Source organism: Rhinolophus ferrumequinum, chromosome 10 (genome assembly GCF_004115265.2).
Source record: "Rhinolophus ferrumequinum isolate MPI-CBG mRhiFer1 chromosome 10, mRhiFer1_v1.p, whole genome shotgun sequence".
In the NCBI taxonomy this organism is placed as follows: domain Eukaryota; kingdom Metazoa; phylum Chordata; class Mammalia; order Chiroptera; family Rhinolophidae; genus Rhinolophus; species Rhinolophus ferrumequinum.
In genome coordinates this window covers 14,086,529-14,114,406 of record NC_046293.1, presented here as the reverse complement: position 1 = coordinate 14,114,406, position 27,878 = coordinate 14,086,529, and the positions used below count along the sequence as shown (strand labels likewise).

At 38.3% G+C, this 27,878-nt stretch overlaps 1 protein-coding gene across 1 annotated transcript in view; it reads left to right on the top strand.

Moving 5' to 3' along the window:
- POLR3B (RNA polymerase III subunit B) overlaps positions 1-27,878 on the top strand; it is a 111,457-nt gene that overhangs the window by 38,912 nt on the left and 44,667 nt on the right. Inside the window, exons 13-19 of the mRNA XM_033118242.1 lie at positions 10,190-10,351; positions 13,698-13,898; positions 15,771-15,933; positions 17,154-17,307; positions 20,230-20,304; positions 20,890-20,988; positions 24,695-24,822. Of these exons, the coding sequence (XP_032974133.1) occupies positions 10,190-10,351; positions 13,698-13,898; positions 15,771-15,933; positions 17,154-17,307; positions 20,230-20,304; positions 20,890-20,988; positions 24,695-24,822 (982 nt within the window). The remainder of the gene's footprint in view (positions 1-10,189; positions 10,352-13,697; positions 13,899-15,770; positions 15,934-17,153; positions 17,308-20,229; positions 20,305-20,889; positions 20,989-24,694; positions 24,823-27,878) is intronic.

Here is a 27,878-nt window from a genome sequence, read left to right as displayed (position 1 = left end):
ATTTCCATTCTCTTGGTTATTTGTCTTACCAATTGAAACAAGCATTTTTAGTTTTTACAAAAACTGTTACGATTTTTTAATAAGTAATGTAAAAGTAAATAAAGCATTATAAAATAGCAGATATTCAAACACAAATCATAATACACAGCAAAAATACTTTTCAAAAATGACATATTAACATAGTAAAAAGAATTTCAAACAATTACAAGAAATTTGACAATGAAACTGAGTCTTTCTCCCACTTCTGACCTCTCTTCCCATCTTACCCAGTTCCCTAGTTCCCCTCCCCAGTAACAGATACTTTTTCCTTCCTGTCCTCTATCCTTCCAGAGACCTTTATGTGTGTACGAGTATCTTTATTAACTGGCATTTTAAACTTGTACTATTGGAAACTCTTGGCTTGCAGACATTGAGGCCTATGTGTGAATTTATGCTAAGTTTTGTGGGCCTTCTTTGTCAGGGGCAAGTTTGGAGTCAGGCTTTGCAATTTTAGAAGAAATCATATAAAGGAACAATTTGTCTTCATTAGTATGAAAGAGATATTCAAAGCAGTATGTCTGTGAATGTTGCATGGCCATTACTGCCAAGTCCTCTTACTTAAGGAGGGATTTAATCAGTTAAATGTGTAGTGTTGCTACAGAAATTGACGTATGCCTGCTTTTGTGCTGTGCTTTTTAGTTATGAAAAACTTCATGCATATAAGACTACATATAATGTATATGTGTGTTTGTGTATTTAAGACTCATAAAACAAACATTCACATGGCCCAACACAAGAGTGAACACAGCACTAGTATGTTTGAGTCCATGTGCCTTCTCTGATTCTTAGCTGCCACTCCCATCTGTCCGTTCTGGAAGCTCTGGCCGGGTGCCGGCCTGTTCACTTAGTGGAAAGCCATCCCAGCAGATTTCTGAGCATTTGCTGGGAAATTAGATAAAATACGGTCCACGTGCCAGGAGCATTCCTCAGCAGACCTGAGCTTCAGATACGGGTTTCGAGGTTCTGGAAGCATGAACTCTTACTCAAATCCCAGTATTAAAACGGATAAAAGTTGAGCCTCTCTGGTCGAGGTAGGGTATAAGGGCTTGTTGCTCTGCCTATTTGCCCTTCCCCCAAACCCCTCCGTGGAATTCATAAACACAGTTGACTGTTCTATAGAACGATGTGTAAACTCCAGCAGGGCTCCTGGGGTGGGGTCCCTGATGATCTGGCCCCTGTGCACCTTTTTACCCTGATCTCACACCAGGGCGAGCCACTTACATCTTCCCCAATCCCCCACGGTGCTCCTTCATCCTGCCATGCCTTTGGGTTGTGTCGCTTGCCAAAGTCTCCATTCCCTCATCTCCCCTCACCCTCTCCTTAGTGAGGAGCTCATGCCCATTCATTCTTTGAGACTCCCTCTCTGAAGCCGTCTGTGAACCTCAGGAGTAGGTAGTTGTTCTGTCTTCCAAATGCCAATAGCACTTTGTTCAGGGTTTTATTTATATGCTGAATTACTGCATAAGTTTTATTTATATGCTGAATTACTGCATAAGTAAAGGGGGAAAGAACCTGCATGCTTCTTTCCCCCTTTAGACTGTAAGCACATTGAGGGAAGGGACCACTTACACTCATCTCTCCATCCCGGGATAAAGTACCCTGCACCCCGGATACAATAGTAACAGAGGCTTTATGAGGCACCTGTTCTCAAGAGTGTGCGTTTAGTAGGGGAGACAGACAACGAACAAGTAAACTAAATAAATATGATATTGTTAGATAGTCATAGTGTTTCCACTATGGAAAACCAAAGACAGACTAATATTAGAGAGAGAGTTGCGGTGTTTGTGGGGGAAAGGGTATTAGGATGGTCAGGAAAGATCTCTTTGAAAGTGATATATTTTAAGCTGAGCCTTCACACATTCCAGCTAAGTCTTGAATGAGGAGAAGCCAGTCTCATGCCACCTTGGGAAGTGCATTCCAGCAAGAGCCCCGAGCAAGGGCATACACCCCAGGCAGTTCTGGTGTTGGGGGAACTGGAAGAGGATCAGTGTGGCTGGCACGCATGGTGTGTGGGGTGGTGAGAGGTGGCATTGGGGAACTCGTGTGTAGGCCATGGAAGGGGTTCGGATTTAGTTTTACATGCAGTGGAAAACCATTGGAGAGCTTTAATCAGAGAAGTGACACAACCTGATTTTCAGTTTAGAAAGCTCTGATTCGGAGATAAACAGGCCAGGAATGGACCAATTAGGAGGCCATGGCAGTATTTCAGGTGACAGATATGATGGTAATTGGGATGATAACAGTAGATATTACCACAACTAAAATTTTAAAAACTGGAATTTAAAAATTATAGCAATTTTAGGTTTGAGGAAAAAAATTAATGTCTGCATACTTGGGAAGTTCTGCTTGGTTAATGGCTGATGCTAGCAGGTGGGTTTTTGGCCACCTTCATAATGACTACTGTTCAGGGGATTATGAGTATCCCTACCACCATCAAGCCCAATGTTTACAGTTTTCTAATTGGAAAAAATCATGCTGTTGAATGAGTCCATTAAAAAAAGAAGTTGGTTGTTTAGACTAATGATTTCAGGAGACGGGAGAGGAGAAACTATCCTGTTGCTTAAAAAGTTAAAATTAAAAAGAGAGTTCCCATGTGCAAGAAAACATCGCTTTATAAACAATGTAAAGACATAAAAGGCATTGTGTTTGCAAAATCATGTAAAAACAATAGCTGCTAATTTCACACCCCAAGGGATGAGGGAGCACAAATGTGCTTCAGCTTCAGATAACAGAGCTGTATCCACGGGCCAAGTGGGTCCACAGAGCTTTCCCTCAGTCTTTCTGCCACCTGAGGTCTGGCCAACCAGCCGCCAGTAGAGGTGTTAGTAAAACCTACCGATTTCAGGCTTAATCTTTTCACCTACCTTTTCTTTTTCGGTAATGTGTTCATTATTTGCTGAGCATTACTCTATTCTTTGTCTGCAAATTTTTTGTTTCTAATGCAGCTTGCTTTGAATGGGTGAGATATGGAACGGCACCAAAATCCGGCACCCTGGAAAGCCAGGGATTTCCACCCTGTGACAAAAGAATGCCGTCTTGACTTCAGAGATTGCCTAATCCCAGCTGTTCTGATAATGTAATTAAGGCTGCCTAATGTCTTTAATTTTGCAACCAGTTTGTGTGAAAAGGAGAATTTGGCACTCGGAAGGCTTAAACACTAAATAGCAATCTCAAGACGCCTAATTAGAATTCTCTGACATTAAGCTAATTGGTGAAACTGTATTTCAGCAGCTTAACTTCTTTATTAATTTTTTTAGCATTTTCATTGAAAATCAATTGATGAGCTGTCAGCATTTTTTCCGCACATGTAATGTGCTCTTTCGTGCTCCTGTCTTAAGAAGGCTGCTAGGCCTCATACTAGCAATGAAAGGTATTGAATATTATCACCAGCATTCCATCCTTTCTAACCGCTTCACTCTTGACCTAAATAATGTGTCTTGTTGTGTGACTTGGCCTTGTAGCGTCTCACTGCACTGTGAACTGGAGAACATGATTTCTCTTAAATTGAAAATTTCGGGGTGGAGAAATTTATTAACGAGGCAGTTGTTCTGTTGAGTTTGCTCTTTTTACTTGTTTAGTACCAGGGGCATTTCCTTGTGTTTGAATCAGGGGGCTACAACAAATTCAGCTGGGATTCAAAAACACTTTGTCATAATTTGAGACACAAAAAGTCTAATAAAAGTGTAAGGGACTAATTAAAATAGAGCTGAGCTTTTGTGGTTTAAGTTAAGGGCATTTGCTTCTGTTCAGGATGCTTATTCAAGTTCCTTTTGCCAGTTTCCACAGGAAGTTGCTGAAATGGACTGCATCCTTCTCACCCCTCTGCACCTGCTTCCATTCCCATAGTCTTTCTTTCCTTGAGTGAAACTGCTGGGTCTGAGTGGAAGAAAGGATTAAGCTCTCAGAGGAGGAAGTTTTCTTTTTAGAACACTTCTGACATGGTAAATTCAAGTTCAGGATCCTGGCTTTCCTGGCTGCAAAGTTGATTTTATATAGTAGAAAAGTGGAAGGACGTGTCTAACTTAGCATATTCCACTTAGGAAAGTCTTTCTTCAGTAGCAGCTAGAAGAGAAGGCTCATTTGCTTTGAATATACTCGTATCTTCCTTATGAGTCAAAAAACCTACCCGTGGGTAATAAACATTCAAGAAGATAGTCAGTGTGGAATTGGGAAAATCTTTAGCTTATAAGATTACACTGAATTTCAGAATTCCTCTGTAAGTAGATAAAGTAGTGTATATATAATACCTCCCCCCAATATTACTTTATTGTTTTGTTAGTTTACTTAGATTACAAATATATTGAGCTTTTTCCTTTTTCTTTAAAGGAAATAAAATGCTTACAAAGGGGAAAAAACTAACAGTTTTGCGGGGGAATTTAAGTATTTATAATATTATATTTGATCATTGAAGAAGTATGCCTGCTGTTTACTTGGAATAACCCACCTATTCAGTTTTGCAAGCTTTATATAAATGGTGTTCTGGTTATCTACTGCTGCTTTGCAAGCTATCCCAAAACAGTGGCTTAAAGCGACAAGCATTTCGTTATATCTCACAATTTAGTGGGTCAGGAATCAAGCAGGACTCGGCGGTTTGATTCTTCTGTTTCGCGTGGTGTGTTGATGGAGGTCCGTTGGTGGTGGTCTGCTGGAGCCGAGTGGGGAGGGCTGGAAGGCTGGGCTCAGCAAGGACCCGGCCCTTCCAGGGTTGTGGCATCAGAAGGACCAGGACGCCGTGTGAGTGTTTCCCATGAGCAAGACAGAACCTGCATGGCCTTAATGGCCTTGTCTTAAAAGTCACAGCTGCACTTTCCGTATTGGACCAAGCAGGCAGAACCTTTGCCCCGATTTGGAACAGTGGGGGGACATGAGCCACATGTCTCAATGTGCAGTGCAAGGAGTCAGCCAGAGATTTGGGCAAAGTTTATCTACATAATTGGGGGGTATTCTTCTGTGGTTCTCTCCTTTTTGTGAATTCCCCTCTCTTTCCAGCTACTGTAGTGGCTCAGATCTTTCTCGTCTAGTTCTTCAGTCCAGTAAAACTCTCCGAGTTTTCGCTTCTCAATGCAGTTTGAACCCTTCTTGACAATGTATCCTGCCCTTAATTGAAAAGCCTTAAAAACAGGAAATGCATTCAGTGCCACTCACTTTTGATAAGTGTCAGCTTTCCTCCTGTTTCTGCCTGCTTTTGGACATTCTCCAGTACCTTCAAATAGTTTTAATATTTGTCCAGAGTTTATCATTATTATCCGCAGGCAAGTCCATCTGATAGGAGCTATTCCACCAATTCTGGAAGCAACCATTCTAGTCTGTTTTTATTATTCCAGCCCATTGATTTGTTTTTCATGGTTACACTGTTTTAGATGTCACTATGGTAAAGTATTTAATTTTTATTACATAATTTTTAACTTTAAAAATAAAAATCTTGGGGGCTGTCCCGGTGGCTAAGGCGGCTAGAGCTCCATGCTCCTAACTCCAAAGGCTGCCGGTTCGATTCCCACATGGAACAGTGAGCTCTCAACCACAAGGTTGCCAGTTCACTCCCTCGCGTCCCGCAAGGGATGGTAGGCAGTGCCCCCAGCAACTAAGATTGAACATGGCACCTTGAGCTGAACTGCCTCCCGGATGGCTCAGTTGGTTGGAGCACGTCCTCTCAACCATAAGGTTGCCAGTTTTGACTCCCGCAAGGGATGGTAGGCTGTGCCCCCTGTAACTGGCAACGGTAACTGGACATGGAGCTGAGCTGCGCCCTCCACAACTAAGACTGAAAGGACAACAACTTGAAGCTGAACGGCACCCTCCGCAACTAAGACTGAAAGGACAACAACTTGACTTGGAAAAAAGTCCTGAAAGTACACACTGTTCCCCAATAAAGTCCTGTTCCCCTTAAAAAATAAATAAGTAAATAAAAATAAATTAAAAAATAAAAAATAAAAATCTTACAAAATATGTAAGTTATGAAGGATACAACTAAACCCTCAAATCCACTACCCAGCTTATGTAATTCTTAACAATTGACCATTATTAATAACATTTCATTAACTTACATACTTTTTCCTTACTCTATTCTTCCTTTCCCCACTATCTTGAATTTGTGCACTTATTTTTTATTACATCATTTAATTTTAAAATGTTTTATTACAATGTAAGTTTTGCTTGTTTTTGAGTTTTATAAAAATAGATTCATACTGTACACCTTTTTCTGCAGCTATTTTATTCACTCAACATTGTTTTTAAGATTCATCTGTATTGCATGTCATTGTAGTTCACTTTCATTTTTGTATTATATTCCATTGTGTAAAGATATGATACATATATGATAAATACCACTTTATCCATTCTACTAATCAAGGCCTTTGTATGATTTCCTTTTTTAAAAAAATATTAACATTCTTACATCTTCTGGTGCCCAATTCAAGAGTTTCTACAAATAGGATTGCCTCGTCATGGAGTCAAGTTAAATCTTCAGTTGGACTAGAGAATGTTAAACTAGTTTCCCTAGTATTTGTACATTGCATTGTATGTGAGTTGCTGATGATCTCCATTCTGTGATTTAGTATCAGACTTTTAAATTTTTGTCTACTAGTGGATGTAAAGTGGCATCTCTTTGTGGTCTTAATTTGCATTTTCTTTGTTACTAATGAGGTTCAACCTCTTTTTCATATGCTTATTGACCATTTCTGTTTTTCCTTCTTTGAAATGACATTTGGGTTGTTGCCTTTTCCTTATTGGTTTCAAGATTTTTTGTATATTTTGGATCCTAATTTTTTGTCAGTTATGCGTTTATTTCTTTTTTGTGTGATAAATTTTTTGTGATAAAAATATCACACAATTTTCACATCTAAAATTTTTAAAGGATAATTGCTTAATATCAAGGATCCATTATTTATTCAAATTTCCCTGATTTCCTTGTGAATATTGTTGTTTACAATATGATTGTTCAAGTAGGATTCAAACATGTCTCTCATGTTGCATTCAGTTGATATGTCTCTTAAATGCCTTTTGAACTGCAGGTTGTGTGTGTGTGTGTGTGTGTGTGTGTGTGTGTGTGTGAAGAAAATGGGAGGTTTTATCCTAAAGAATTTTCTATATTATGGATTCCCACATGATGATATCCCGATGGTATCTTAACATGTATATTCCTCTGTCCTCTAAATTACTTGTAAACCAGTAGTTAAATTCAGAGGCTAGATCTTATTCAAGGCATTTTTTTTTTTAATGAGGAATATTTTGGTTATATCTACTTTTTGTGCCATTGGAATTCATCCCTGGGTTTAGGTGTTTGGGGCCCTGATTCATCCATTTTTAAGTTCCCCTTCAACTTTTTTCCTAGTGGTTTTATTTAGCTGTTCCTGCTGATCATTCCTTTATCCATTATTTAATTAGGGTATGCAAAATAGTGATATTCTAATAGTTTAATTCTTTCTACATTTTTTAGCTGGAGTCTTTCAATAAAAAAATATTTTCATTAGCATCTCCTTGATTGACCTGAGACATAATAGGTCTTGCCTGACCTATACGGAAAAAGCAGTATAAATACTTGCTAGATTTTTTTTTTAACTAATTTGTAGAATATTGTGTTAGCTCTCTAGTTTCCTCCAGAGGTGAGTAGTGAAGGTTTATTTCCCCTATCATTATAAACTTAGGAGTTTTAACAATCTTACTAAAATTTCAGAATTCCTATCTCCATTTTTTAAAAAGCCTGATAGTTTTTTGTTGAGAGTGTACTTGAATGTTTGGATCAATTTAGGGAGAATTGATATCTAATTACACTGAGTCTTATCCACGAACATAGTATATCTCTCCTATTGAGATTCTCTTCAGTTTCTCTCATGTTTTAGATACTGTTGCTTTTTGTGTATTGGCCTTGTATCTTGCCAAGCTTGCTAACTCACTTATTGATTTCTAGTAGGGATTTTCTTTAAGATTCTTTGGGATTTTCTATATGGATAAACATGTTATCTGCAAGTAATGACACATTTATTTCTTTTTTTCCCAATATCTATTTATTATATTTATTTTTCCTCCCATATTGCACTGAATGAAACCCGCAATACAATGTTGAATAGGAGTGATGACAATGGGCATTCTTTCCTTTTCCCCAATTTTATAAAGGAAAACTTTCAGTTTTCTGCCCTTCCCTGTGGTATCTGGCCCTTGCTTTCTATCAGTGCAGGATCATTGGCCCAAGCAGCTTTCCTGCTTCTGCCCCAGGGAAAGATGGTTTTGGCTTCTCCTCACTGTATCTGGCCTTGTACCTTTTCCTGGAATTAGTGGCCAGAATATTTGCTGGCCTTCCTCCAGCAGCAGACTGCTGTTGCTTTTTACCAGGTGCAGGGCCTATGGTGGGTGCAAGGAAAGTGCCTCTTCTACCCTCAGGGACAGACAGTTTTGCTTCTACTCCTCTCTCAGTGCAGGTTACCTGGTTACCTTTGCCTGGGACCATCGGCTGAGGGGTTTCCTGACCCTTCTTCAACAACTTAATGGTTTTGCTTCACATGAGAGAAAGTCCGGGGAAGTGCATAGGGTTTTGTTGCTTGTTCCAACAAAGGGGTCCTTCTCTGGTCTTACTTTCTAAGGCTTTACTCCAGTCTTTCATGAGCACTCATGGGGAAAAACTTATGAGTGAGTGTGGATCCTCTTGTGTCTGGGGCTCTGAAGGATTCTAAGCTTTCATGGTAGCCCATATTTGGCATTTAAGAAGTTCTTACAATTTTAGCGGATTTTTTCTTTTATGGCAGACATCTGCTTTGTGATGTGTGCCATCTCCCCTTGGAGAGGCTCATCACTATTTGCAGTGCAGTTCACTTGCAACCTTACCTCTCTGTAAGAGTCAAGAAAGTTATGATTTTGTAGATGATTCATCTCTTTTTTTTTTAATTATGAGCGTGGGGGGTGGGTGTTGTCTTGTGGCTTTATACATCCTAAGTGGAAGTGGGACTTACAAATCTTTCTTAAGCTTGCCATTCTCTTTCCAGATCTTGGCCTTCCTTCTGTTATTCATCTGTTATTCATCTATTCATGATCTAATCCTGTTTCCCAGTAATCTTGGTGGAGGGGCTTTGACTGTTGTTGTTGTTGTATCTAGCATAGGCTGAATGATCTTGTTTCACACTGCATTTTGGCCTGTATTGCATTTACATCATTCTCTGCTTATTTAGGCTTGTTGCACCCAGGCACTATTCTGAGGCGTGGTCTGAGTCTGTGGTCCAGTTTTCACTAGTCTGAGAGTAACAAGTAAGGATGAAGGGTGTGCGTTTCAGCAAGCAAATTGTATTTAGTGTTTGGTTTTTCTTTTGAGATTATTTGCTTTGCCATTGTTTGATGTTAAATGTCCTTTTAAAACTAAGATCATGTCAGGGTAATTCGTAGGTATTATTTTATAACCTTTTTATGGAGAAATATTGCAGGTAGGAAAGTGCATAAAATATACATTTCAGCTTAACAAATGGTTGTAGAATAAATGCCTTCGTAAATAACACTCAGGTCAAAAAATAAATATTGCAGGTAGGAAAGTGCATAAAACATACATTTCAGCTTAATAAATGGTTGTGGAATAAACCTGCAATCATTTCAATACTCTAAAAGTCACCCACCTCCAACATGCCCCTACCTTATCGTAATTCTTTCCCTCCAAGGTGAAATCACTAGCTGATTTTTGTGGTATGTACTCGAGGAACTGTTAGGGCATGGGGATGGGTAGATAATGGGAAACTGTTTTGTTAGTGTTTGTACCAATTTACATTTTTACCGGTGATATAAGAAGGCCCAAATGGCATGCACCCTTGGTGGTGTCAGACTTTTTAATGATACTACTTCCCTCCCCCACCCTTTTTGGGATTTTAATAATATTTATTTGTAAAATTAAAAGTTAGATCACTTGTCAGTGAAATCTCAGGTCTGAGAGTGACTCATCTAAATTAAATAATTTTGAATGCAGAGATTATGTCATTATCTTTGCTCTTATTCTCCATACTTGGCTTAGTGGTAAGCACATAGAAAAGTACATATTTACCAAAGTAAATTAAAATTTTTTTTCATTTTTAAGCAGTTTCTCCATTTTTTTTTTTGCAAAGTTTAATAAAGACTTAAAATGTATTAAATAAGCTGGTAATGCATTTTGAAAGTTTTCCATATACTTTTCTTTCTCTAGCTTTTATCTCTTCTTTTTGAAGATTTGTTCAAAAAATTTAATTCTGAAATGAAGAAGATTGCAGATCAGGTGATTCCTAAGCAAAGAGCAGCCCAGTTTGATGTTGTGAAACACATGCGTCAAGATCAGATTACCAACGGCATGGTGAACGCCATTTCTACCGTGAGTCTTCAGTCAGGTGTTTAGTTTTGTAACTTATTTGTAGATCTGTTCAGTAAAATGGAAATTTAAAGTACTTTGAAAATTTAGGTAAAATATAGAGAGAGAGGGTGCCAAAAAAATGTATACACATTTTAAGACAGGGAAAAAACTATTAAAATTTAATACTTAATATATACCGATAACAAAAAATGAATATAAGTCATGTGTATACATTTTTTTGGCACTCTTGGTGTGTGTGTGTGTGTGTGTGTGTGTGTGTGTGTGATTTTTATTTTTTCCTTTAAAGGATACTTACACAGATTTTTCACTTTGAAAGATGGTCTACAATTTAAATGCTGTCAGTAGGAATTTTGTCACTATATGACTTTATTGCCAAATTATAACTCCTGTTATACGAGGCAATAAGGAAATAGATATACTCTTACCTAAAGGAAAAATCTTTTCGTTTCACCGTTAATAGCCATTCTTTTCATGGATATTTTCCCTCATTTTTTTTCTGTAATAAAACGGGCATATTACAGGTAGGTTTATTAATGACAACTTTTGTCCAACACAATGCAAAATGTTTCATTTCATTGTAGGCTTCGGTTCCCCAAAGGGCTGTCAGCTGTTCTTCACAGAGATAAATTCAGGCCTCGGCAGCTGCTGTGTATTCAGGGCCTCTGGCTGCTCATAAAGGGTTATCAGAGAGGTGTTTGCTCCCTTTCTTAAAGTATAACAACAGTAGGTCTATCTGATAAAGTGTGGTTCACGTGTTGTATGTATGCCAGACATAAAATTAGTTTTATGGATGGGATTTTATTCCAACAAAAGAATAGTATAGTGTAACACGTTGATTGCCTTAACAATGACAGAATGAGCGGCCGACTTGCTGCAAGTCGGCCTTGACTTTATAAATGTGCAGCGAGTCTGTGTAAGCAGCCCGTGCAGTGACAGCTACACATAAACCTGTGGGGAATCAGGGCTTTGTGCCTGTTTAGGCGCATTAAACTTCTGTGGCCCAAACTTGTCTGAAAGCAGATCCCTGGATATTTGAAGAGAAGCTTTTGGAGAGCACTTGAACACACTTCTATTAGAATTACTTTTCCTTGCTTTCTGACCCATGATTTTCAGGTCATGATAGCTGTTTAGAGGAATTCTTTTGCCCCTAAGTGATAGCGCTTTACCTCCCAGAGAAGACTGCTTATTAGAAAAATCAGTAGTACGCCTGTTGCAGATGTACCCCAATCTGTAGGCAATCAGAAAAAGATTGGCCTCTGAAATCTGTGAGTGTTGCCATTAGTAGAATATTTTCAACAAATAAATGTTCTCAGAGGAGCAGTTTTAGATCCCTTGTCTGTTCCTTTTCTCTCCCTCTTGTAATACTCCTACAGAATTCTAGAATAAATTCTCTTGCTGAACATGTTGGCTTCACTCCCCATCTACTTCCTGTTTGCCAGCAGCAGCTACCTCATTTTAGTTCTGTGCCGAATACTTATTTACCTGTTACTCTCTGGGCTTAAGTCAGTCTACAGGGTTCATTCCTACTCAGAGTATAAAAGGAGTTAATGGAAAAAGCAGTATAAGAAGTTAACTTGTGTGAAAAATGGGTTTGCTGTATTTCATTGCTTTGTCATGGATAGAGTTTCTTCCTAGAATTTAGCTCTTTTCCACGTTATCAAAAACTCAGATCTCTGAAGTGATATACCTTTACTGTAATAATGATTAAACTTTACTTTGATGGAGCACCCCCAAAGTCATATATTTTAATTTAAACAGATCATCTTGTCTGCTTCTGAAACCCTAGCAATTTCTTCACTATACAGGTTTTAAACTGGGGATCCATAAGTCCGCCCCTGAAATTGAATGTGAAATTTTGTGTTCATGGTCCTACGGGCATTTTTCTCAAGACAACAGTCATAGCTTTCATCAGAGTCTCAAAAGCAAAATGAAGGACCATTGCTTAGCAGATGTAAATTTTTCACTTTGTTTTCAAGCATTTAATTTTTATTCATTTTCATCTATTTTTAAAGTTTTGAAGGTCACTTATGAAAAGTTACAAAAAGCATTTTAAAAATTTTTAAATAGGATTTTATATTCCTTCTACTGTGAAGTGAAGATAGCGTACCCATTTTTCTTTTTTTTTTTCTCCAGCCATGGCCTTATTAAACACGATTTAGCAATAATGTGAGTTACATCTCAGGAAGTCAGATTTGCTCCATTAACTCCAATATTTATAGCCACTCTTACACATATTGATGGTTGTTAAAAGGGAGAGTCCAGGATAGGTCAATCCCTAAACCAAGTGAAGTCCTCAGGGATCTGTTTTCTCTTCATCTTTTCGCCCTAGCATTCTCAGCATTTTTTCAATTTCGTTCATGGTCAATTTATAGAGGCTGGGAAGTCCATCATCAAAGTGCCAGCAGATTCAATGTCTGGTGATAGCTGCTTCTTCGTTCATAGATGGCCATCTTTTCTCTGTGTCCTCACTGGCAAAGGGGGCAAGGAAACTCTTGGGATCTAACTTTTTCACTTTTAAATTAGAAAGATCATATCATTTTTTTGACATTTTCTATTTTGCTTTTCTATGTGTACTGTTTTATACTGTTAATTCATATTACAATTCCTAACCTTAATCTTTAAGTTATCCTTGAGTATATTTAATGTGTGCAATGAATACAACTATACAATAATACAGTTAATATAATACAGTATATTTAATGCATAGGAGATGAAGTAAATTTAATGTTCAAGATTTATTTTATATGAATATTTTAAGATTGACATGAGGATATATAATATTTCTTAATATGAATATATATGCAGTCTTTAGCCTTGATTAAGAAGCCTGCAGTTTATTTGTTATCCCTGATAACTGCTATTAGTCATTTTTCTGTTGCTGTATTTTCCTCTAATTAAGACTAACTTCGGAAGATATTCAAACAATAGCACATTCCAACATGAAATTATATCTTTGTGTTTCAAGTTGATTTTACCTTAAATGTGTGTAGATATCGCTAATGCTCTCTTAGCTTACTGCTCCAATGGAAGTCTCTAGTTGAACTGGCTTGTTTGGGATGTGATTAGTTCTTCAGAAAATAACTGCTTTGATGTGATAAGGTTGATAAGCAAAGCATTCTGAGATAATTGCTAGATGTAGGTAATAGTCATTAAATTCCTAGAAAGCCCCAGCGAGGGACCTAGCTAAATTTTCATTTTAATTGTGACATTTTGATTTCTGAATATACCTCATGGCTCTAATTTCATAAACATGCAGTTCCTAGGATGAACTTCTCAAGAGTAACTGCAAAGCGTCAGGCACTATATGAATGACCAGGGGTAGCATATGTCTTTCCTCTCTCTGTAGGGAAATTGGTCTCTAAAGAGATTTAAAATGGACCGCCAAGGTGTGACTCAAGTGCTGTCTCGCTTGTCATACATATCTGCACTGGGCATGATGACAAGAATCTCTTCCCAGTTTGAAAAAACAAGAAAAGTGAGTGGTCCTCGCTCCCTCCAGCCATCTCAGTGGGGAATGCTCTGTCCTTCGGACACTCCTGAAGGAGAGGTAAGGTTCTCGAGGAGTCTGCTATGTCAGAGGTAATACCTGTTGATGGTGTTCTGCTTCCGCTCCTGTGCCCCCAGGCCGTATCGGTTTTGGGTCAGCCACTTCACCTGGCAGACAAATATTAATGCTGCTTGTTAGGCCGACATCATTCCAGAATCAGTACCTGCAGAAGCATTTGATTTAGTCTCTCACCTAAGTAGAAATAGGGTCCAAATTTCTGGCTCTTTTTCGTTAACCCCAGAATCAAACCATACAATGGAGAGGGGATAAGAATGTGAAAGAAAACTGAGAGCTGCCTCACCTTTGCTTACAAGGAACTCTTTTTAAGCAATTCCTTATTTTCTGTAGGTGTCCTTAGAGGAGATCATAGTCACACTTGCAGCCAACGAGGAGCAGATAGGCCAAGACCTAAAATGGATTCTGACTCACTTATATAGCAAATACCAGCAATTATCTACATACTAAACCAAGGATTCTAAATAGGTTTACGTCCATAGCACCCAGTACTTCCTGTGTCATGGCCCTTTCTCCGTGTTTACCATTGATGGTTTCACTTGATTTTATTCATTCTAAATTGTAAACTTCCAGAGGAAGGAAGTTTGTTGGGTTCACCATTGTACCCCAAGCTCCTAGCACAGAGCCTTGTTCAGAACAGAGGCCCCATAAATATATGCTGAATGAATAAATAAGTTAATTATGACAAGTAAAAGATGTAAGTTCTAAAGTGTAGGAATTTATGACTCAGGAGAGGGGAAAAATAGAAGTTCATGCAGTTACGATTTTTAGAAATCATCATTCCTCTCCTAATTTATCTTAAACCATGTGGAAATTCACACTAAAATTATGCAGCTTGTCAGATTTACATAATTGTATATCTTGCGCTTTGAAACACTAAATTTCCCAGAGACTACTTCAGCTGACCTCGCTAAAGTACCTATTTTGTGCATCACTACAGCAGATGGTTCTTAAGAATTGAGGGCATAATATTTACGTGTCACGTGTCTCAGTGTTTTTCTCTGTTTGCTGTATTACATGCTTGTTTATTTTTTTTTGACTTTTTTGGTTGTATAGAAGTTTAAATTTTTTTAATTTCCTTTTCATTTTGTAATTTTAGACGCACAAAGGAGTTACAAGAATAGTACAAAGAATTTCCATAATCTTCCACCTAGATTCCCCAAATGTGAACATGTTTCATAACCATAGCAGTTACCAACCTCATGAAGTAATTCTGATAACAGTACTGTAACCTATAAACGATTCAGATTTTGTCAGTTGTCCCACTGCTGTCGTTTTTCTGATCCAGGATTACACATGGCTCTCAGATGTTAAGTCTTCCTTAGTGTCTTAATCTAGAGCAGTTCTTCAGTCTTTCTTTGCCTTTTATGACCAGGAAGCTTTATAGAGCACTGGCCAGTGATTTCATAGACTGTTTCATTTCAGGCCAGAAGTTTTCTATTTTTACGAGTTCACATTTATCAGTGTTTTCCTTTACTGTTTTTATACAATGTCATCTTCATGACCATGAGTCCTGTAGTCTGGGAATAACAATTTACACAATCATTTTCTTTTTGGGGATGGCGTTTATGATGCCACCATTGTTGGCCATTTCATATAGTACTGTGCTAAGCATTTCTGTGGCTAAATCTACATTTCTCTTTGCTTTTTATTGGAGGATAAATTCCGCCGTGTTAAAGGGTCTGTCTGTACATTTTTGTACGGAATCGCCAAATTTTGTATGAATCGCCGAAGTGTTCCGCGCAAGGTTATACTGCTTTACATTGCCATCAGCAAAGTGGGAACTATTTTGAGACACAAACTGTACTTTGTATTACCAGTGTTCATTCTTACAAATGACTGTCTTTTATTTTCTAGGCATGTGGTTTGGTTAAAAACTTGGCCCTTATGACACATATCACGACTGACATGGAAGATGGACCCATTGTTAAATTAGCCTGTAACCTGGGAGTAGAAGATGTGAATTTATTGTGTGGGGAGGAGCTCTCTTACCCAAATGTGTTTCTCGTCTTCCTCAATGGTGAGTGTATTATGGAGACATGTTGATCCTAAGTAGGCTGTGGGGTGGGGGGGTGGAATCCATTATTACTCACGTATTTGAAGGACACATACACTTAATTCTGGGCCCAGGTTGCCTTAATTTAAAAGTAGAAAAATGGTAAGAGAAACAGTTATTCCATTGGCTGGGTCATCCAGGTTCTGAGACGATGTAGCTATCAGCTGAAGGTGAACATTGCAGAGACTGGTTGCTTTCTGCTCTTTTGTAGCTGCCAGCATATGCACAGTGAAATAAGGGCTCAACACGGTGTCTTTAGGTTCAAGTTAAATAGGTGATGCATTCTGCACAAGTAATCAGATCAGCCCTGACAGTGAGCTGGCTTGTATTCAGTCACTTGATAATTGATTGTCAACAGCCTGTGGCAAGAGGGTCCCTTTCCTTTCACTCATGGTCCAGTCTCTTCTTTCATCCCCTTCAAAGTCCTCCAGAGACCCATTAGCAAGTGTGCTGTGTTCCTTCTGCTTGAGATTTGCTGGTCTGGGTGCCTGTCCCCTCACCAGGGTACTGCATGTGCTCGTCCTGACCACTGAGCTCCTGTGCTCTTCTCCTCCTTCCTCCTGCTCTGGGAGGCACTAATCCTTTACTGCATGGGTTGGTGAGCAGGAAGCCAGGGCTGTTAACTGCCCCGTTCCGTGTGCCCCAGCTGCTAACACCGAGTGAGCTCTTACTTTGCACTTTCACCCAGTACCTCTCTGAGTCCTCCTACTAACCCTGGGAGGCAAAGTTCACTGTCCTCATTTTACAGACGACGATGCCAACAAGAGCAGTTTAATAGCACCAGTTCCTAGGTGCGAGGCAGAGTTCAAGTGCTTTACATAAGACCAGCTCATTTAACCCTCACATCAGCCCTTTGGGAAATGATGGAGCCCAGTGTTCAAACCCAGGGGGTCTGGACTCCGAGATTATGCCCCAAGCATGGTGCTGACAGATGAGGAAAATGAGACTAACTTTTTCAGGGTTCCACAACTAGCGTGTGGTAGGGCTGGCGCTAGACTCAGGGTGCTCAGACTACCCTTCACCGCTCCACTGTGTTGCTTCCCTTGTAGCCTGGCTACAGGCATTAAAGACAGTATTTCCAGATGGCTACTCAGAGCTCCTTATTATTTTTATTGGGTGGGTATTTTAAATCCTGTTAGATTAGTTTTTTTATTCCTGTTTAAAATATTCTTCTTTCTTTTTAGGTAACATCCTGGGTGTCATTCGAGACCATAAGAAGTTAGTGAATACATTTCGACTGATGCGAAGAGCAGGATATATCAATGAATTTGTTTCCATCTCAACAAACCGTACAGATCGATGTGTCTATATTTCCTCTGATGGAGGAAGGCTGTGCAGGTATAACTCCCTAAAACGAGTTTTTAAGACTCTCTTTATGTTTACTTTTGAAAGAAATCAACTTTTTTATTTTTGAATCTACTTTAACCTCGTTCATTGTTAAGACTAATTTAATTCAGTTAGCAAACGCCTTATGAATGTGCATGATGAGTACCGAGGGTTCAGAGATTAATGAGTATTTCTGTCCTAATAACAGCCAACTGTGCTAGTAGTAAATGTTAGCCATTATTTATTATTCTAACAGATGTATAGTATGTAAGGCTTTCACTACATTCAACCCTACTAGGTTCGATTATTATTTTCATTTAACAAATGAGGAGCTGGGGTTTGGTGAAACTAAGTACTTTACTCAAAGCTACATCGTGATGGAGTCCGCTTTTCACTCGTGATGGAGTCCGCTTTTTACTCGTGATGGAGTCCGCTTTTTACTCCGAAGTCCTTTGAATTCATTTGACTCCAACAATCCTGATTTTACCCACTACATTCCGTTGCTGTGCACTGAGTTTTGAAGGATGAGTAGGATTGTGTTACTTGGATGAAGGAGGAAAGGAGAAAGGCTAAAGAATGGCAACAATAAAAAACATGGAGGCATGAAGAAATAAAATAACATTAGTCCCAGCAGAAAAGTAGGTGCGTTTTATTCATTCAGCAAATATTAAGGGCTTATAAAAATACTCTCTAGGAGGTAGTGATACAAAGAGGAATATGGCATGGTATCTGGTCCTTTGGGAATATACAGAGACATCAGCCGAGGGCATTACTTTGTTTCGTGAGCCTTCACTTATTTTACTGTAGTCATTCTTTGTAGACCTCAGGCAGTGTTAGGGTACAAGTAGTAGAGTTAGAGTAGTGGAAAGAGCTTGGGCTTGGAAGGCTGTCAGAGCTTAGAGAGTGGACTGCTATTGTTTGTGTCTGTCCAGCAGCCATTTCTCCTTCCAGTTACCCTCCTTGTTTTCCTTTGGGGACTCCCTCACCCCGGACTGGCAGTCTTGGGACAGTCAGTCAGGTGCTTTCTCCTGCTCAGCCAAGGATCAGGCATATGACCCAAGCTAGGCCAGTCAGACTTTCTCCTCAGGGAACCTGAATCCCAAGTAGAATAAACTCAAGGGAAGACGTGGTTGGAACTGATTGGTCCTGACACTGATGCATGCGAGAGACGGCCTGCTACTCCTCCCTTTCTGGATCCTTGGGGCTCTTCTAGCTCCTTTTCTTTCTGAGGCTGAACATTTCACCTTTTTCTTTGATTATCATTCTTCTAGTAAATTTCTGTTTTTCAGTAAATTCCTTTTTTTTAGTTATTTAATTACTTTTTTAGTAAATTCCATTTTTTGCTTACATTCTCTGGAATTACTTTCTCTTCTTTGCAACCAGAACTCCAACTGCTGATATACCTGTGTGTGAATCCTCACTTTGCACTTACTGACTTGTGTGACTCTGAGTTTGCTACTTAAGTCTCTGAGCCTTGGTTTCCTTGGCTATAAAAGTGTGAATAATACTAATACCTCCCTAGGACTGGCCTGAGAACTAATTGATATAGGATGTGGTAAATGCCTTACAGGGTTCCTGGCACACATTAGGTGCTTAGTTATGGCTATCTTGGTCCATTTAGGGATGGGAAAACTGACATTTTCTAGGTTACTCTTTTGTTAGGATTTTTCTCTTTCCTTACATCCAACATAACATGGTATAATCTAAAAGAAAACGAATTCTTTTTTAGAAGTAATTTCACAATGGCATAGCATAGACCAGGCAGGAAGAATTAGTAGAACTTACTGAATACAAGTAAAAGGTAACTGAGGTAGTTAACTGTGATCCCTCCCCACTCCACTCCTGCTTCTGTCTTCACTTCGGGGTCTCTTAACCTGAACTAAACCGCAGCCCTTGAAGGAGGCAGCCATGTTGCTCTACTTCCCTACCAAGAGCCAGGATTTCGAGGTAATGGTGATTGCCACAAAAAGTTCACCCAGTTCACTTTTCAGCAACTAGTGTTTCCCTTTTGTCATTGTGTAGCTCCTCTTCTTAACTGTTTAAAAGTACTCATTAGTCCTCAAATAGTTATGTGGACCTTAGGGTGGGGCGCACAAGTGTCTGGTGGTTACTTGCTGCTCTCTGTGAGAGCTGCTTATCCAAATAGCAACAGCCCTTGACGTTTCGGTGCCGCATGCCATCCTTTGTGTTGGTGTTTCCTTGTGGTGGCGAAGCCCTCAGAGGCAAATCGCCACTGACAGTTACAGGTTAATCTACCAGAATGTGTAGAGCAAAAGCGCTCCACCTTACACCCATTACGTCACTAAACATCACCAAGTAAAAAAGCTTTATTCTCTGCAAACTTACTGCCACTCTTTTTGGTCACATGTACCTTTAGGGAATCGGCTAGTATAGCCCAGAGATGTTTATCCTAAATCAAACCACTCCAAACAGCTGATGTTCGTCAGAACCTCCTACAAAATGCCATTGTTATCCTCCGTGAAAGTTCTTCTCTGCCTGCTGACCTCACGGGTAGTAGATCACATATTCCCAGGATGAAATGAGGAAATGCTTTTGGTATGATGCATTACATAGTTATTTAAGATATGACACTAAAGCGTTGTTTCCTTTTTAGATTTTATTGAGTATCATTTTTATGTTGTCTTTTCAGTCAAAACCAAATATTTCCTAAAATACTTGCACGAAGTACTAGTTGTGTATACATGTGCGTGTGCACACATACAGATATGGGCTGGTGTATATGTCTGTGTATGTACATGTGAGAGAGAAAAGTAGGCCTCTGTGCACTCAACACATTCAGAAAATACTGGTGTCCTCAAGCAACTCAGAAATAAGTTTGATTATATTTACAGCTTCCCTTATTTCATATAGTAAACTTTCTCGCTGACTTAATTTTTCTGTTGAACTGTGAATTTATTTTCTTTTCCTTTCCAGACCCTACATAATTGTTAAGAAACAGAAGCCTGCAGTCACGAATAAGCATATGGAAGAGCTGGCTCAGGGGTACAGGTAAGTGGCCAAAAGCAAAACTCCTCAGCCTCCTTAGTACCCATTTACATGACATAATCAGCAGTAACATTATTTGCTCGGAGCTTTCAAGAATAGTATATTTTCATTGTTAGTCTTTTATTTCCTCCCTACCAAATACATCAGCCTGTTAAAAACCTATATTTCTCTATGTGAACTTGCTTGGATATTGTAAAATATTTATCAACTTAGATCACAAGGACTACAGAGTCTGGTGTCTGTGAGTGTGTTACTAAGTATTTCTAGTAAGAGAAGGACTTTCAGCAGTATGCTGACACAGACGTTGTGGGTTTCTCATCACATGGAGCTTCTAAAGAAACAGAAGAGATTTTTAGAAGTGGAGACCAGATTGACAGGAATCACAGATGTTTTACTGTTTTTGTTTCAGTGATGTGTGATCACTGTATGATCTAAGAGTGACAGTTTCAAGTATCCCAATGTACTGATACTCTCTGGGAGAGAAAGGTGCTTTGGACCTCGCAGAAAGCCAGTAACTTCCATTATTGCATATAAAACACTGCAGTAAAATGCTTTTTGATAATGTATGTTTCACCAACATTTTCCCAGGAATTTTGAAGATTTCTTACATGAGAGTCTGGTTGAATATTTAGATGTGAATGAAGAAAATGATTGTAACATCGCACTCTATGAGCATACAATTAATAAGTAAGTGGGATCCTTAACAACAATAATTAAAATCTGTTCTGATTATAGAAACTACCTTCTCTTTTCATTTCGTCTTCAATTCTTCTGGGTACTCTCTTAGTAGTTGCTATTAGAAGTATACTGTTTTATAATAAAGCATAACCCATCATTTATCCCAATGTAAGAGTATCCCCAAACTGCTAACAAGTCATTGTTAGACTTAATTTTTCTTCCTATTCATTTTCTACTTCGTGTATATTTTTTAAAAGGGCTTGCTGCTATGATTTTAATATTTAACTACTGCCAAACTTGAACTAATGAATCACGATATGTAAAAGATGTATTTCTCTCTTCTAGAGAAGATTTTATCAGTGGACATCTGACTTCTTAGTGTCAGTGCAGGAATTCCCTACATATTACAGTACTCTAAATTTATGTGCAATATAAACATGAAATGATAATATACTTACAATGTTTCTTCTAGAATACCGATATTTTTCAAAGCATGTGTGTTCCATTTGGAATAGTTAGAGGAAAGTTATACTATGTTACATTATGTCTGATGCCATGTGACTGATGTATGGTTTCCCTGACCTTGAAATGTTTGCAGTTATATTGTTAGTTAGAGAGTTTAATATTGCTACCTGATAACTATGCCTTCAATCTAGAAAGTACTTTTCTGTTTTCTGCTACCAGATGAAATATACCACTTTATTTTTGTCTTATTATAAGTTAATAAATAATGCTTTCAGTCAGAATTTTAATTCCTTAAAGGTATGAATCTCTCAAAATACTATTTTTATACACTTCAAGACTGAATGAGAATGAAGGAGAACTATTACATATAACCCTCCATTAATGAGTAACCATCCTTGTTATTCAAGCCAAAAACTTCAGCTTCAGCCTTGATTCCTTCCATCCTCTATACCCACATCTAATCCCTTAGCATGTCACATGGTACTTCACAATGTATGTGGAACCTGAGCTCTTTTCACCACCTCCACCTGTCATCCTAGTCCCATCTACCACCATTGCTTGCCTGGATTCTTACAAAAGTTGTGTGATTATTTTTGCACTTGTCCTCATACAGTCTATTCTTATAGATCAGAGTGGTCTTGTAATTTCTCTTCTCAACTTCCTCCATGCCCTCCTTCCCCACTTCACTGGCTTTCCATCTCTTGCTGAAGTCCTTACAGAGGCCTTCAGGTTCTTACACGATCTGCCCACCCTGCCTTATGCCTGCAACATCGTCTCCTCCCTCCCCGCCCTCCCCGTTTTAACCTTTTTGCCTCAGCACCTTTGCACTGGCTGTTCCCTCTGCCTGGAACACTCCCACATACCTGCATGGCTCACTCCTTTACCTCCTCCAGGTCTTCACTCAGGTTTCACCCTCTCATTGAATGTTCCTGACCACCCTCTTTAAAATCAAAACCCCTCCTCTGTCCATCCCGCTTCACTGCTTTATTTTTCTAGTACCTTACAATAAAATCTATAAAATGTATATTTTATTGATTTCTCTATCATTTGTCTCCCTCCACTAGAAGCTTCATAAAGGCAGGGATTTTTCTCTGTTTTGTGCACTGCTATGAATGACTATAACTATCAGTAGTATTACCAAATCACTAAGTTGTCCCATATATCACATTCATTTTATTTTAAAAATAGAAACATTTTATATTATTTGATTCATATGTATGACATTTTTTAAAATGTAGTTATGGATATAAATATATCATTTCAATTGCTTTTTATTATGTTGTCTGACTACATAGAAGTAGTTTATTTAACTTTTTCCCCATTGATGAATATTTAGGTTGTTTCTGATTTTTACACTATTACAAGGTACAGGTTTCTTAGTCCTAATTTGAACTAAATTTGAGGCCCTTATACTTGGTGAATAAAAAGTCTCCTAATTCTTGTTCAGGATATAAACTTACAGTGGTTATAATTTTGAATAATCATACTCCTTGCTTAATTATGAGATAGTATAAGTTGTTGTCATGAAAAAAGAAGAACCTTAGATGTTTACCTTCTTCATTTTCAGCATATCCCAATCTTTACATACACAAAAGTAGGTTTTATTTACATGAAGAATGTCAATTTAGCCAATATTTAAACAAAACAGTGCATTTAAAACAAACTCTTTTATTCTAGGCTATAAAGAGTCACTATAAGCTGTTTCTCTTAAAAAGAAACAAAGAAAAAAACCCAGAGTCCTTTTCCTCTCTCTTGACAAAGGCCTCAAGCATCTGAGAGAATTGGGATCCTGCTAGGTCATGAGGTCAAAACTGTATTCTTCAAACCATGAGCTACATGGAAAGCGTCCTCCGTAACTGAATTAGAGACATAATTCAGTACATGTGTATTTTAAAAAAATGGGTGGATAACTGTACATTGCAACTAATTTTCCATGATGGGTTGGGTTATCTTGGAAATCAGTTCTCTTCACAGGTACTGTAAACCATTGAAGTTATTGAAGTTGTGCTTCAGAAACACCTAAGGAAAGAACAAAAGGTCAACAGAGACCATAGTTCCTAGATGTGATATCTGTTACTTTCAGCTAAGACCTGAAAACAATCTGGCTGTTCTTTCTCATTAAAATATCCAAGTTGCTTTATCTATCATGTAGCCAAAACTGAGTTTTCTGCAAAAATATATTATGAAAATAACCAAGATTCTGAACCTAGTAGGTGAAGTCTTACTTTGTGTTCAGTATCCATAGCCGAGCTGTCCAATAAAAATATAATGCAAGCTACCTATATAACTTTAAATTTTCTAGTAACCACATTAACAAAGTAAAAGGAAATAGATGAAATTAATTTTAATAATTTTATTTAACCTAGTATATCTAAAATATTATCATGTCAACATGTAATCAATATAAAAATATTAAGATGTTTTACATTTTCTTCCTACTAAGTCTTCCAAATGTAGTGTGCACTTACAGCACATCTCAGTATGGATGCTAAATTTTCATCGGAAATACTTGATCTGATTTCATAACATTTACAGTTGAAAAAGTCAAGTTGTTACAACCATAACTAAGGTTTAAAATGAACTGAGTTGTTTAAATTTAAATTTGAGTTTTAAAATATAATGTAATTAAAATTAAGTGAAATAAAAATTCAGTTTCTCAGTCATACTAGTCTACCTTTTCAAGTGCTCAATAGCTACATCTAGCTGGTGGTTTCGATGTTGGTCCCCAGAGGTATATAATAACTATTCTTAAAGGGGATATATTCCTCTCTTTAAAATGGTGATACCACTGTCTCATTGATATAAGTTGGAAAAGTAAGAAAAAGATTACTCATCCATGTGGATGCTTTTGATACTGCATTTCTGTATGCTCAATGTAGTAACTTCTTTATAAGTGTTAGTTATTGTTATTATTAGTTAGTATACAATAACGCTTTATTTTTCATTTAGGAATTCCACACAGCCTTGCTTCTCTTGTAGTTCCACAAATAATAGAAGTTTCTATCACTGAAAAAAGTAATTCATGTTTTATTATATTTTATTAGTTTTGCTAACATCAAATTTTATTGTTATTGAGGTTTTGTTATAAACTTATATATGGATGTATATTTATATAAACTTACATGAATTCGAATATCTAGGTCCCCTGGGATATCCCCTGGGACCTTGATAGTATTTTTATATATACTCTTTAAGAATATTTATTTTAGTACGTGGTACCTGAACGCCTAATTCTTAATTAACTTGATAGAGATACCACCCACCTGGAGATTGAACCCTTCACTCTTCTTGGCGTTTGTGCTGGCCTGATCCCATACCCGCATCATAACCAGTCCCCAAGAAACACGTATCAGTGTGCCATGGGAAAACAAGCCATGGGTAAGATTTCCTTCTTGAACTTGGTTCTACATACTTGGATAAGAGATTTATACGTATCTTTATTCTTACTTCGTTAGTATTACATGTTTGGCCAAGGCAGGTGCTGCTAACACCCGAGTGTTACCAAACTCTGAGGGTTACCTGTAGGATGCAGCAATGCCTGCAGGTGCCCCTGTCACATCTAAAGGTTAAACAAAAATGGAGAAAACCTCTCCGAACTTGTTTCCTTGACCAGAGTTATGAAGGGGTAAACACAAAAAGAAAAGCGCTATAAAATATAAATTGTTAATCTAGAAAGATGGAAGAAACAGCAGAAAAGCTCAAGGTTAAGGGAGGAGAGGGAAAGGAAATAGAGAAAAAGATGCAAAGTGTGTATTGGAATGGATGACAATCATTGAACCATTATATCCTTGCAATTGCTCCTATAGTTTCTGAAATATCCAATTCGTGTCACAAATCTGAAAATATAGAGATGAGGAGAGAGCCCTGTTCTCAAGGAGTTCACAGTCTAGTAGGAGAGACCAACAAATAAAATGGTAGTTCAGTGTAGTATGATAAATGCCGTAATAGACTGACAGCCAGAAGCCAGGGCAATGAGAGCAGAGAGGTCACTTAAGGCTAGAGAACAGGTTGTTAATGAAGACTAGAACTGAACTGACTCTTGGAAAACACTAATATTTCTCACAAGTGTGGAAATACAAGCCAGCATTGCATGGGGAAGTCTCCATGCTGTGGAATGGCTGTTTAGTACAGTATGGGTCGGAGAGGCACCATATATTAAGGAGTTTGGGTTTTATTTTGAAGGTGATACAGAGAGAATACCGGGCAAAAAAAGTTTTGCTTATAAACTTTTTAAAAAATGTTTTTAAAAATAATTTAAATCCTAATAAGTTGTATAAATTTTATTTTCATATATGTCTATGACATCAATATAACTTATCGTTCTCTGATTTAAATTATGATACAAGGAACTTCATAAGAAAACTGTAAAAGGTTTTTGCATTGCCTTTGGGTAACAACCAGCATGCAGTTAGCTGTTCAGTTGCCAAAAATCAGCTACAACTGACCACAGCTGGGCAATTAAGGAATTCTATTTCTCATTGCAGATAAAGTGCATTTATTTCTTTTTTGAGTTTTTATATTGCCCTTTGGTTGGCCATGAAGAAATAAGAAGCTTGTTGTCCTGCTACCATTTACCTGAATGATGTAATGCCTGGACAGTTCAGAATAATTCCCAGTGGGAAAATCTAAACAGCGGCTCATCAATTTAGCCTTTCCCATTCATCTTCAGCGGCAGTGTAGGCTGATTTCCCGCTTGTGCTTCTGACTTGCTAACAAGTTGAAATATACAGTACTGAACCCTGTGTGTCATGAAAGGGCTATCACTTCTATTGGGTTTACCAAACCATTTTGTTTCATGATGTGAATCCTGGCTGAAACAATACACCTTTTGTGTAGAACCTTCAGCAGAATTAACGGAAGACTAATCACTTCATCGCTAATGCCACTCTTTAGTGTGTTTGTTTGAAAATTGAAATAGAAAGAAAGGGCTGCATCTATCTTCACTTAGCAAATCTTTTCTTTTTTTTTAATAAAGAGACCTGAAGGAAATAAATAATATTTTCATTTCAGTAACTCTCCTCCCTACCCCCCAAAAAAGCTTTTATTTTGTGGCCGTCAGTATCTGAAACGTTCAGTTAGTTGCCACACACAGTTAAGCAGGATCAGTGTGTACAGAAAGCCAATTCAGTGTCTGTAGAGTTCTTTTGTAGTTTTCTATGTGAAGGTTTTTTTTCTTGTTTTGTTTTGAGTGTCATTTGCAATTCATTGTCTGTGTTTTCTGAGGTTGGTGTATTCAGCTGCTCTGACCCTGGGTCCTGCACATTTAGCTCCTGGGATACAATCCTCTGACGTTACTGCTGACGCTAGGAAGACAAAAGCCACTGAATATCTTAAGTAATAAAAAAAAAGCCTTTGTTACTGTTTGTTATTATAAAACACCTGACTAAAAGAAAAGCAGGGAGATAAAAGCACATTTAAAGTTGTCACATAACATGGGCACATTTCTCTTTGGACACTGAAATAGCTGCAGAAGTCTTGAGCGAGGTCTGTGTGAAAAAAAATCACAAAAGGAAAAAGGCCAGCAGAGGGAGAAAAACCCACAGCGGAGACCCAGGTCTGTAAAGCAGATCTAGCAGCACTTTGAGTTGGACTTCTCTGAGTCATTTTTATTCCATGCAGTCTTGACAGCTGATAACTCAAAGTCACACTATTCCATTTTAAATGTGAGCTGAAGACTGTATGCTGTTCATCCATTTGTCCATGTGGCAAGTGGAAGACAGTAGCCCAGAATTAATTCACTGAACATTCTAGCCCACGTGGAAAATTTGCTGTCTACCTTTCACTACCAACTCCTCCCATTCTACAGAGTAAAGAAATGAGTAAAAGTCATTTTATGTCACTACGAAGAGACCAAGACTAGCACAAACCACAGAGACTGAAAGCCTTACCTCATACATGAGAGAGCTGACTTTAATCCAACATGAAACACCAGTGGTGGGTGTCTCTTAAATCTTAGGCTCTTTAAGTTATTAATAAAATTCAAGTTTCCACACAGTATCTTACTATGCTACTCAGCAACACTTCCCTCCTGTGGATATGGCTCTGTTTGTTGTGACATGGTTCGGAGCAAGAAGTCAGGTAGACGTGTGTGGAAAGGGCGAGGTCTCCGGGTCACTCAGTGCTACAAGCAGAGGCTGTGTGTTGGAGCCGCTTTTACATACTCCCCCTGGCACCAGACGCTGGGTTCACATGAGTCACGCTTTCATATCCTGCCCATTTTATTAGTTGGCAATCCTCTAGTGGAGCACTTTCTCCTGGTTAAAAGGATCTTTCAGTCACTATCAGCTCAGTTAATGAATATGCATCACATACCTCCTCTAGCGCTGGCTTCTGCTCACCACCCCTTCCCGCTTCAACTCCAAATTGCTGGGACTTTTCTTTTTTTAAACTCAGGAGCAAATGCAGCTTCTGTTTTTGTTTTTGTTTTCAATAGA